Raw genomic sequence first — 12,895 nt, 5'->3', positions numbered from 1 at the left:
TTTCCAGCAGAAAACAGCAGATTCAAATGGTGATCAACATCATGTGGAAGAAAAAAGGTGAGTTTGTCCCTCTAGTTCACAAACAGCCCTTTAGTTTTACTGGTGTTTGAAAGCCGTGTTTATTTTTGCTCTTCCGTCTGGTGGTGCAGGAATTCCACGTTTCAGCTTTATTATACGAAAATACAATTATTTGTTTTTAGTTTAGAATGCATTAACTAATGTTAGCATACATACAACTTTTAATTAAAAAAATGTATCAGTGTATGTTGAAATTAACATTAGCCAAGATTAATAAGTGGTGTAAAGTTATTGTTCGTTTGTTAGTTCATGTTAAATGATGTTAACAAAAACAACCGTTAAGGCTGGGGTATGCTTCATTTTTCCATGTGGCGTTCCGTCTTGCATACGGTCGCACACTCTAGCCTTTAAAATATGCTCTTTTGACCGCGAACCCATATGAACATATTCACGCATGCACACTACAACTGCTTTGTGATACTGTCCAAGCATGTCTAGGAAAAACTGGGCTGGATGCTTAAAACTGAAGTATACTTGGGCTTTTATTGTGAAGTGTTACCAAATAAGATTTTCACTTTTTCGCGTCGTGCCGAGGGCTGCTATCATCACTGTGAGTGCCAGCGGCGGTTATGCACATGATGTAAATATATCAACTTGCATAAAATACCTTCTTCATCCTAGGGACGTATTAATTTTCGTTTTTTTTTTTTTTTTTTAAGCGACTTCTCGATTTTTCGCTATATAGCATCATGACAATTTTGCTTTTTTTCCTGTCGAAAAAAATTAAAAGCATCTGACAATTGAAAAGCTTTCAGCAAAGGTTGGACTGAACTATTTAGTTATCGTATAGATGTTTAGTGATATTTAGTCGTGTTGAATATTAAAGTTTAGCAATATTTATTTATTTATTGGATATTTTTCCCCTTTTCTCCCAAATTTGGAATGCCCAATTCCTAATGCGCTCAAAGTCCTCGTGGTGGCGTAGTGATGAATCTCAGTTGCCTCCGCGTCTGAGACTGTCAATCCGCGCATCTTATCACGTGGCTTGTTGAGCGCGTTACCGTGGAGACGTAGCGCATGTGGAGGCTTCACGCTATTCTCCCGGGCATCCACGCACATCTCGTCACGCGCCCCACCGAGAGTGAGAACCACATTTTAGCGACCACGTGGAGGTTACCCCATATGACTCTACCCTCCCTAGCAACCGGGCCAATTTGGTTGCGTAGGAGACCTGGCTGGAGTCATTCAGCACGCCCTGGATTTGAACTTGTGACTCCAATGGTGGTAGTCAGTGTCTTTACTCACTGAGCTACCCAGGCCCTGGAGTTTAGCAATATTAACAAAATTTGACAATCTGGATTTTTTAGTCATTGATGTGATAGGCTGTATGGTGCTATATCAGGCAGAAATGTTAAACCATTGCAAAAAGTTTTGCAATTTTGTGATATTTTTGCAAAGGGTTTAATTTTTATTTTATGTTCCATGACGCACTTTTTAAAATGTGATCCACAATAAATGCGTAATTCGCGCGCACCAGCTCCCCTGCCCTTCAACCACTGAACAACACCGTTCACCGGCTGTGATTCGCCCTTAACCACCACGATGGTAAAAAATTGCCACCATAACAGCCCTAGTCGTGCCTCGTTAGAACACATTTTTGCAATGTGGAGAGAAAAGACGCATAATTATACTCCATCCATACAAAAACTATTCATTCCAGATGTTGGTTATGGTTGTTCATAATCATCTCACCAAATAGTCCTATTTTATTACAGAATGTACAACTCATGTTTGTTTATGTTTATGCAGGCCGTTCTCATCTACAGAGAGTTTGAGACAGCTCTCACAGCAGCTCAATGGACTTCTGTCTGAAGTGAGTCACTTCACCTGTCAATCTGCTTCCTTTAAAGACAACACGACCGATTATGAAAAAACAATGGCTTTTTAATATAATGTGCACTGAAGAATCAAGCATAAGTCAATAAGTAAATAGTCAGTTTTGATTTCATGTTGACCTTAAGAGCCAAACTCAAATGGTTCTGCCCAAATGAACCAAATTAGATGGAGTGATTTATAGAAATAAACACAAATATACACCATATTCTGAACTGCTATACTTGGAATAGAAGCAATGAGTAATAAGTTGACAAACAGTTGACAATGAATGTTTGTGTGGTAAATAGTCAAAGACATTTTATTAACATGTATGTTATTTTTTTCTTCCTTTCGGATGTAATCCAGTCAACGACATACGTCAACGGGGACAGCGGATCGCCAACTATCAGTGAGAAAGAACTGGAGGTACATCAATACTACTTTATAAACCAAGATTATTTTAGATGCTAAATAACAGTTTAAATACATATGCAAAATACATGAGAGGGTTATAATTACCACTTTAACCTTTCACTGATCTCCCTCAAGCAGGATAATCTTATTAAAGCATAAGGTCTTAAGATGAAAATAGCTTATAGCCGTGGGAAGAGGGCAACGGTTTTTAGTCTTTGTTTACAGTGGCTAATGCGTGCCAGTCTGTGTTTTATTTGAGAGCATCTGTCACTTTGTATTTCCACAATTACATCACAGATTGATCGTCATCATACTTTACAGATCAAACATCATTATAAACATCAGAATCTGTCTGGTCTTATAAACACCAGTGTACATGAAGCTTTTTCTCTTGTATCTGTGCTGTGCACACTTCTAATGTAAAACGTAATGTAGTGTAGTTGCTGATGTGGTTACAGTGGCAAGCAAAAGTATGTGAACCCTTTGGAATTAGCTGGTTTTCTGCATTAATTGGTCATAAAATGTGATCTCATCTTCATCAGAGTAACAAGTATAGACAAACACAATGTGCTTAAACTAACAACACACAAACAATTATAATCTTTCATGTCTTTATTGAACACATCCCATTAAACATTCATAGTGCTGTGGAGAAAGTAAGTGAACCCTTGGGTTTAATAACTGGTCGATCCTGCTTTGGCAGCAATAACCTCAATCAAGTGTTTCCGGTATCTGCGGATTAGACCTGCACAACGTTCAGAAGGAATTTTGGATCATTCTTCCTTACAGAACTGCTTCAGTTCAGATATATTCTTAGGATGTCTGGTGTCTTTCTTGAGGTCATTCCACAGCATCTCTATTGGGTTAAGGTCTGGGCTCTGACTGGGACACTCCAAAAGGTGGATTTTCTTTTTTTGAAGTCATTCTGTAGTGGATTTACTTCAATGTTTAGGGTCATTGTCCTGCTGCATCACCCAACTTCTACTGAGCTTCAGCTGGCGCACAGATACCCTGACATTATCCTGTAGGATATCTTGATAAACTTGGGAATTTATTTTTCCCTCTGATGGCAAGCGGTCCAGGCCCTGAAGCAGCAAAGCAGCCCCAAATCATGATGCTCCCTCCACCGTACTTCACCGTTGGGGTGATGTTTTCATGTTGGTATGCGGTGCCCTTTTTATGCCATACGTAGTGCTGCGTGTTCTTCACAAACAATTCAACATTACTTCCATCAGTCCACAAAACATTTTCCTAGTAGTGTTGTGGAGTGTCAAGGTGGTCTTTGGCAAACTTCAGGAGTGCAGAAATGTTTTTGTAGGAAAGCAGCGGCTTCCTTCATGATGTCCTGCCATGAACACCATACCTGTTTAATGTTTTCTGTATAGTAGACTCATGAACAGAGATGTTAACCAGTTCCAATGATTCCTTCAAGTCTTTATCTGTCACTCTAGGGTTCTTTTATTACCTCATTGATCATTCTGCAGTGTGCCCTTTGAGTCATCTTGGCTGGACGGCCACTTCTAGTGAGAGTACCCATAGTACTAAATCATCTCCATTTATAGACAGTTTGTCTAACTGTGGACAGATGAATATCTAAACTCTTCGAGATAACTTTAACCCTTTCCAACTTTATGCAAAGCAACAATTCTTGATCGTAGGTCTTCTGAGATCTTTTTTGCGAGGCATGGTCCACGTCAGAAGATGCTTCTTGTGAATGAGCAAACTCAAAATGTTTGAGTGCTTTTTATATGTCAAAGTAGCTTTAACTCACACCTCCAATCTTATTTCATTAAATGGATGCCAGGTTTGCCAACTCCTGATTGTAATTAGCTTTTTTGGGCATCTTTAGCCAAGGGGTTCACTTACTTTTTCCACAGCACTATGAATGTTTAATGGGATGTGTTCAATAAAGACATGAAAGATTATAATTGTTTGTGTGTTGTTAGTTTAAGCACATTGTGTTTGTCTATACTTGTGACTTTGATGAAGATGAGATCACATTTTATGAGCAATTAATGCAGAAAACCAGCTAATTCCTGCCACTGTATATTTCTCCCAGCCCACACTATCACGTGTCCTGCAGGACTAGTTCTGGCCTTTGGATCAGCGGTCAAATGATACACACTGAACAAACATCCTGCTTCACACTCAAACCAGTCTGACTGTCAACTGCACAAACACACACAGAACAATGTTTAATCTACAGTTATACACACTGTGTGTCTTCAGACGGGATATGTGCATTACATTTTACATTTGATTTAAATCAACTTGACAACCTTTCTCAGAGGTTAATTCACGAGGGTTTTGTGAAGTGTTCAAACTGAGGATGTTTATTTGCTTCAGTTCACTTTTATTTCCACACATACATTCAGTTGTTTTCCTCCAACATGGAAATCTGCAAAAACTTTGAATATGAATATGCTTTATTTAATGCCAAAAATAACTAGAAAGGAGTTGAACTTCCTGCCCTAATAGCCCTTTCTGAGAGTAAACATTTTTTTGTGTGCTTTTTTTGCTTAAACACCCCATGAAATTACAAGGAAAAACTCTCTAAGAAACTCCTGAGATGACCTTTCCTATTTAAACAGGAAGTTGGTGTGAGACTTATTGTATGGCTTGTTGCTGCCTATTTTTTTATTTTTTTGTAAGAGGCCAATAGCCTTTAGTTTACGTCACAGCCTAAAAACCATTGTTTTCCTCTTGCCATTTAATCAGAGGCGGGTGGTATTAGGGGGAGGGACAGACTCATTCAACAGAGGATTTGATTAGGCAAAAATCTGCATAAACCCCTTTAAACAAATGTTGGTTGAAGGGCTGTACATTTTAAATGTGTGAGACCGGGGCTAGTTGTCACACTTTTTACTCTAGAATATTTCTCAGAGTGGATTTATTTTTTAAAGTCAGTTTTTGCGTAAAGTTTTGACTACAAAAAAATATATTAAACATTTTCACAGTTTTTTGCTCAGGAAAAAAGATACAGTTCATTGACCTTTTGTGACAACATGCCCCAATAGAGGGGTATGCTGTCATATTATATGGGGTAAGTTGTCACAATGCAGTGTTACTCTCGTCAGCGAAAAATCACATTGACGAAGGGTTTTTTGATTTTGTCAACTATAATGAAGATGAGACGAAAAAGGCGCATTATGACGATAATTAAACTATTTTAAGCATTGTGTTGATGAAAATATGACGAAATAAAAATGACAGTTATCTATATATAAGATATAAACAGAAGAAGAAACATCTAGAAACTCTATATATAGAAGAAGATATTAGATATGGATTCATCTAATCCATGAATAATTGGGGATTTCTCCGCTTGAGCTGCGTGAGTTGAACACAAAATTAACTGCTTCAAAACGGGGTAAATACCTCATTCAAACTCATCCTATTTATACATGAGTTTAATCACTATATGTAATATAACAGCTTACATCTACACAGTGAAGTGAATGAACAGGTGAACTTGAACTAAATGACGCGCTAGTCAGAATATGCCTAATTTGCGTTGCGTAACTAACGCAAGTGTGAAAACACTGTTTCCGTAAGAAACATGCTACACACAATGTGCTATCCTTTCACGGAAAATGAATAAGTCTCTAAAACATGATGAATACAGGGTACAGTAGGATAACTTCTAAAAAGTAGCTAATATTTCAGTCTATTCATTATTATTTCAGGAGCTCAAGTTATGTATATTTATATGTTGAGACATGTTTAAATTAGAAAATGGTTATAAATGTTTTTTTTAAATGTTTGAATATTTGATTAAAGTTTAGTCTGTTACAGTTTGACACACTTTTGTCCATTTTTCACATTGTCATCAACTAAAAAATATTTTAGTTGACTAAAATTATATATATGTAACATATAAAGGACGGGCAAGGAGGAGGCGGGAACCGGCTGAACAGTAAACAAAGTTTAATAAGACATTCAACATAAAACAAACATAAACACATGCAACGCGGCCGCATGCGTCTCTCTCTCTTTCTCTCTCTCGAACTGGTGCCTTCGGCTCGTCTTTATCCCCATCCTGGCTGGTTAGCCCAATTCAGGGCCAGCCGTGTGTCCTCATGGGCCAGCCCCGCCCTCCGCCTCGTTACAATGTAATTTTCGTCAGAGTAAGACTTACTAACATTTAGAGCCCGACCGATATGGGATTTTTGAGACCGATACCGATTTTAGAGAGGGAAAATTCACCGATTACCGATATGGTGGCTGATTATATTAATGTTTGAGCTGAAATGAAAACAGACCTTTTCTATGTGGATTTTTCAACAATTTTGCACCGATATGACTATGCAAAGTACTCAGAAGGCTGCTTTCTTAAACAAATATTTTTACCAAAGAATATTTGACATTATTATTATACATTGTCAACAAATTCTATAAGTGAACACTGAGAAAATAAAGAATAAATAAAAATAAAATAAATAGCTAAATAAACATCAATACTGTTTAGTATCAGTCAAATGCTGACCATTAAAATAAAGAATAAATAAAAATAAAATAAATAGCTAAATAAACATCAGTACTGTTTAGTATCAGTCAAATGCTGACCATTAAAATAAAGAATAAATAAAAATAAAATAAATAGCTAAATAAACATCAGTACTGTTTAGTATCAGTCAAATGCTGACCATTAAAATAAAGAATAAATAAAAATAAAATAAATAGCTAAATAAACATCAGTACTGTTTAGTATCAGTCAAATGTTGACCATTAAAATAAAGAATAAATAAAAATAAATTAAATAGCTAAATAAACATCAATACTGTTTAGTATCAGTCAAATGCTGACCATTAAAATAAAGAATAAATAAAAATAAAATAAATAGCTAAATAAACATCAGTACTGTTTAGTATCAGTCAAATGCTGACCATTAAAATAAAGAATAAATAAAAATAAAATAAATAGCTAAATAAACATCAGTACCGTTTAGTATCAGTCAAATGTTGACCATTAAAATAAACAATAAATAAAAATAAAATAAATAGCCAAATAAACATCAGTACTGTTTAGTATCAGTCAAATGCTGACCATTAAAATAAAGAATAAATAAAAATAAAATAAATAGCTAAATAAACATCAGTACTGTTTAGTATCAGTCAAATGCTGACCATTAAAATAAAGAATAAATACAAATAAAATAAATAGCTAAATAAACATCAGTACCGTTTAGTATCAGTCAAATGTTGACCATTAAAATAAAGAATAAATAAAAATAAAATAAATAGCCAAATAAACATCAGTACTGTTTAGTATCAGTCAAATGCTGACTATATTAATACTGCCGAGTCAAGATAAACAGCGGCAGTGGTGTTACACCATATTCTGCTATACAAGTTCAGGGGAAACTTTCAACGGTGGTAAACCAGACTTTTAAATATCACATTTTATAAATGCAACAACTGGAATTGTTGGGTTGAAGGGGGTACCAAACTGTGAATCCTGAACAAAACAGTTTGGTGAATACATGTTTACACATTAGCTTCCACTCCGCTGACAACAATGAAAGTAGCTACGTGATTAGCTAGTTAGCTTTTTATTCACTTTTTCTACAGTGTTTACAGGGTTCACACGAGGTCCTTAAAGTGCTAGAATTTAGCTTTTAGAAATGTAAGTACTGGAATACCTGGAAAATCACCTTGTGTTGATGAAAAGTGCTTGAGCTTAAAACAGATCGTTTCCTCCGTGTAATGTGTGTCCATCAAAGATGAGGCGACTCCACTTTCATTGAATAATGTGTCTTAATATGATCTGTTCTTTACACTCAGATAAAGAAGTAGAAATAAATATTAATTTTAATCTCATGCAGCATGGATGCGCTAAAGAAACCGAGAGATTCTCGTTGATGTTCGCTGAACCGGAACACTGTGTGCCGCTCATTGAACTCTTAAAGTGACAGTAACCTTTTTAGTGTTTCTGATACAAATGAATGTAAACTCAATGTTATTACTTGTAAATTGTGCACATTATTTCAAACAGTGATGGCTCATATCATTATTATATATACCATTTCATGATATAATATTAATTAATATAATGTAGAATTTTTATTTTACAAAGTTAAAATGTGATTTATAATAATGATGAGAAACAAATTATTAAAATATAAATATACACCTTTTTGCAGGACAGTTTTTGTTCAGTTCTATTGCTTGTTCTGCACCTGATCAGCCTGAATGAAGCACACTATTTTGAGCGTGTTTGTGATCTTTTCTTAAAGAGAAACTCTTATTATTTAAACTTTGAGCATTTATATTGTGTATTAAACAACTTTTCATGAGAAATTATGAGCATTTTTCTAATTTTTTTTCAGAGAATAAACAATTTTCTGTAATATTTTGACGTTAAAGTGTTGTTATATCAAATCGAGTTTATATTGAATTTTGAACCTCATGTCGTATATCCAACTGAATCGTGAGATCACCATATCGTCCCATCCCTAATAAAATGTATACATTTAAGACATTGAAATCATGTGTGACAGCGTACCCCGAACTGACTTTCATGAAAAGTACCTTTGTCCTAAGAACACATTTGAACCTATCAGTAAAAATCTGCCTTCATAATAATGTTGACTCTTGTATTAATGTATACCAGTGTGGTTTAAAAATGTTCACGTTTACACAAGAGCTATATAAACAATATTATTATAGTGAAAATTCACTTTGAAGGGTCGAATTCACAAAACTTATTCTAATTTAAGAGGGTCTTGAACTAGATGCTTAAAACCAACATACAAAACCTCTGCTAGAGAAAACGCACATTTGTGTAATTGGATTTTTGACCCTAATTCTTATAGTAACTGAGATATTGCCCTTGCCACAACTACACACCTGTACTTAAAGACACAAAACTACAATTTTGATTTCATGTGGTATTTAACAGAGGTAATATATCAGACATTACTGGCTGTGTGAAGGACGTCTGATTTCAAATATATCTCATTTCATATTTATTTTATATACGAGATTCTTTGTATTACACCATGTAATCACACCTCTGTTTGGCTGCCACATTACACTTCTCTGTCCTTCATTCTCTTTCTTTCTTTCTCTCTCTCTCTCTCTCTCTCTGTGCATGCCAACACGTCAGACTCGCAACCAAGAGCTGGCAGCTGCGCTGGACTCCAGCACGGTGACAAACACACAGCTCTCAGCCAAACTCGAGACACTGGTAAGAGTGTCTGTTGGAGTGTGTACTATTTCCTCATTGTATTATTGCTAAAGGTGTAGTTAAACACACACACGTGCGTGTAATGTACACGTGTTGTCTTATTCATGAACCACAAGCACAGTGAAACCATTCTTACAGAAGTGATCTGTTTTAATTTAATGGAAAAATTTACATAAGAATAAATTCAAGAACAGTTAACACACATTCGTTCTGCTTGTGTTTTATGAATAAGGCCCATTGCATTTATCCCAACACTAGTGCACGTTTAAATGCATGATGACATTGTTTTAATACTCACTTTTATTAAGAAAAGTGAATATGATCGATTTCATGTTGTCTTGAACCAGTAACCTATACTAACTGACCTGTGTGCTCAAGTCTTTGTTTTACACTGAGCAATGTTGGTGAATGTCATTCTAATAGATGCACATGATTAAATATTGAGCATATTGGCATATTTGATCTTTGTCTGTGTTTTCAGACGAAGCAGTCTCAAGAGCTTTCTGAACAACTGCAGAAGGTTTGCAGCCCAAATTATTATTTGATTCCTACATTTATTGTTTGGTTTGATGAATTGCGCTCATGTTGTGTGTTTTGTCTTCTCAGGAGCGTAAAGAATTTGAGCAGAAATTTAATAAAGAACAGGGCGCGATGCGTGAACAGCTACAGGTGAACACATTACTCAGTACACTGACAGTCAGACACGTTTAATTAAATTAAAACAGATCATTAAACATCCGCTGAACACTGAAGGACCATGTGAACTCATTCTGCTTGAGGGAAATATATACGGAAAAGTGTAAATTACCACATATGAATAAAAAAACTGTGAATGCATAATGTTTTGAATGCTATTACATATTAGAATTGTTTTAATCACATATCAGGCTTTCAATTAATACATTTAAATATCAATAGATAGATAAAAATAATATATCTCAGTTAGTCATGTTTTTTATAGTTTACAGAACTAAATCATCTCCATTTATAGACAGTTTGTCTAACTGTGGACAGATGAATATTTAAGCTCTTCGAGATAACTTTGTAACTCTTTCCAGCTTTATTCAAAGCAACAATTCTTGATCGTAGGCCTCCTGAGATCTCTTTTTTTTTTTTGAGAGGCATGGTCCACGTCAGCAGATGCTTCTTGTGAATAGCAAACTCAAAATGTTTGAGTGCTTTTTATAAGTCAAAGTAGCTTTAACCCACACCGCCAATCTCATTTCATTAATTGGATGCCAGGTTTGCCAACACCTGATTCTAATTAGCTTTTGTTGACGTCATTAGCCTAGGGGGGTTCACATACTTTTTCCAACCTACAGTTGAAGTCAGAAGTTTACATACACTTAGGTTGAAGTCATTAAAACTCATATTTTAACCACTGCACAGATTTAATATTAGCTAACTATAGTTTTGACAAGTCGTTTAGGACATCTACTTTGTGCATGACACGAGTAATTTTTACAATAATTGTTTATAGACAGATTGTTTCACTTTTAATTGACAATATCACAATTCCAGTGGGTCAGAAGTTTACATACACTAAGTTAACTGTGCCTTTAAGCAGCTTGGGAAATTCCAGAAAATGATGTCAAGCCTTTAGACAATTAGCCAATTAGCTTCTGGTAGTCTAATTGGCTAATTGGAGTCAATTGGAGGTGTACCAGTGGATGTATTTTAAGGCCTACCTTCAAACACAGTGCGTCATTGCTTGACATCATGGGAAAATCAGAAAAATTGTGGAACTCCACAAGTCTGATTCATCCTTGGGAACAATTTCCAAACATCTGAAGGTACCACGTTCATCTGTACAAACAATAGTATGCAAGTATAAACACTATGGGACCATGCAGCCATCATACCGCTCAGGAAGGAGACGCATTCTGACTCCTAGAGATGAACATAGTTTAGTGTGAAAAGTGCAAATCAATCCCAGAACAACAGCAAAGGACCTTGTGAAGATGCTGGATGAAACAGGTAGACAAGTATCTATATCCACAGCAAAACGAGTCCTATATCGACATAACCTGAAAGGCTGCTCAGCAAGGAAGACGACAATGCTCCAAAACCGCCATAAAAAAGCCAGAATACAGTTTGCAAGTGCACATGGGGACAAAAATGTCCTCTGGTCTGATGAAACAAAAATTGAACTGTTTGCCCATAATGAACATCATTATATTTAGAGGACAAAGGGTGAGGCTTGCAAGCCAAAGAACACCATCCCAACCGTGAAGCATGGGGGTGGCAGCATCATGTTGTGGGGGTGCTTTGCTGCAGGAGGGACTGGTGCACTTCTCAAAATAGATGGCTTCATGAGGAAGGAAAATTATGTGGATATATTGAAGCAACATCTCAAGACGTCAGCCAGGAAGTTAAAGATCGGTCGCAAATGGGTCTTCCAAATGGACAATGACCTCAAGCATACCTCCAAAGTTGTGACAAAATGGCTTAAGGACAACAAAGTCAAGATATTGGAGCGGCTATCACAAAGCCCTGACCTGAGTGGAAGACAGTATCAGGACTTATTTATATTTTTCAATTCAAACTGTAATCTCTTTTCTTTAATGCTAGGTTGCAAAAATAATATTTTCTGTGTTTTTGAATTGTACATTTAAAATGTTTCATATTAATTTTTCCTTTAAGTAAAATTATAGATTGGAGCTTTTTTTGAAACCCTTTTTTTATATTATTTTTTTTATACCAACAAACAAAACAATATAGAGCGATTAATATCAGCCATCAAATTAGCAATCAGCCATAATAAAAAAAATATATATTTTTTTAATTTTATCTCCATTTTCTCCCAATTTGGAATGCCCAGTTCCCACTACTTAGTAGGTCCTCGTGGTGGCGTGGTTACTCACCTCAAATCAGGTGGCGAAGGTCAAGTCTCAGCTGCCTCCGCTTCTGAGACCGTCAATCCGCGCATCTTATCACGCGTCCCGTTGAGAGCGAGAACCACTAATCGTGACCATGAGGAGGTTAACCCATGTGACTCTACCCTCCCTAGCAACCGGGCCAATTTGGTTGCTTAGGAGACCTGGCTGGAGTCACTCAGCACGCCCTGTATTCAAACTCGCGACTCCAGGGGTGATAGTCAGCGCCAATACTCGCTACCCAGGCCCCCAAAAAATTATTATTGACCATCGTAGCTGCCTAAATGTCTATGCCAGTGCATCTGTTTTTAACATGTTAACTTTGCCAGCCCTGCTGTACACACATGAAGTCTGGTGTGCGTTTAATTAATGTGTGTGTTGTTTCTCAGGTTCACATTCAGACCATCGGCATCCTCGTGTCAGAGAAATCCGAGCTACAAACGGCCCTGTCTTACACACAGCAGGCAGCACGACAGAAAACAGGTATGTACAATATCACATGCTCACTCATTCAGTTTTATTAC

At 36.3% G+C, this 12,895-nt stretch overlaps 1 protein-coding gene across 6 annotated transcripts in view; it reads left to right on the top strand.

The window, feature by feature from the left end:
* Window positions 1-12,895, top strand: part of golga2 (golgin A2) — a 48,284-nt gene that overhangs the window by 13,977 nt on the left and 21,412 nt on the right. For 3 of the 6 annotated variants that reach the window (XM_051667360.1, XM_051667387.1, XM_051667372.1), the window contains 7 exons: window positions 8-57; window positions 1,828-1,891; window positions 2,260-2,319; window positions 9,415-9,495; window positions 9,977-10,015; window positions 10,102-10,164; window positions 12,761-12,854. In XM_051667360.1, coding sequence (XP_051523320.1) covers window positions 8-57; window positions 1,828-1,891; window positions 2,260-2,319; window positions 9,415-9,495; window positions 9,977-10,015; window positions 10,102-10,164; window positions 12,761-12,854 — 451 coding nt within the window. The remainder of the gene's footprint in view (window positions 1-7; window positions 58-1,827; window positions 1,892-2,259; window positions 2,320-9,414; window positions 9,496-9,976; window positions 10,016-10,101; window positions 10,165-12,760; window positions 12,855-12,895) is intronic. The other 3 variants (XM_051667397.1, XM_051667379.1, XM_051667367.1) reach the window with 1 other exon arrangement.

This window comes from Myxocyprinus asiaticus, chromosome 3 (assembly GCF_019703515.2).
Source record: "Myxocyprinus asiaticus isolate MX2 ecotype Aquarium Trade chromosome 3, UBuf_Myxa_2, whole genome shotgun sequence".
NCBI lineage: Eukaryota > Metazoa > Chordata > Actinopteri > Cypriniformes > Catostomidae > Myxocyprinus > Myxocyprinus asiaticus.
Note: the sequence above shows the minus strand (reverse complement) of the source record. Positions and strands in the feature narration are given on the sequence as shown.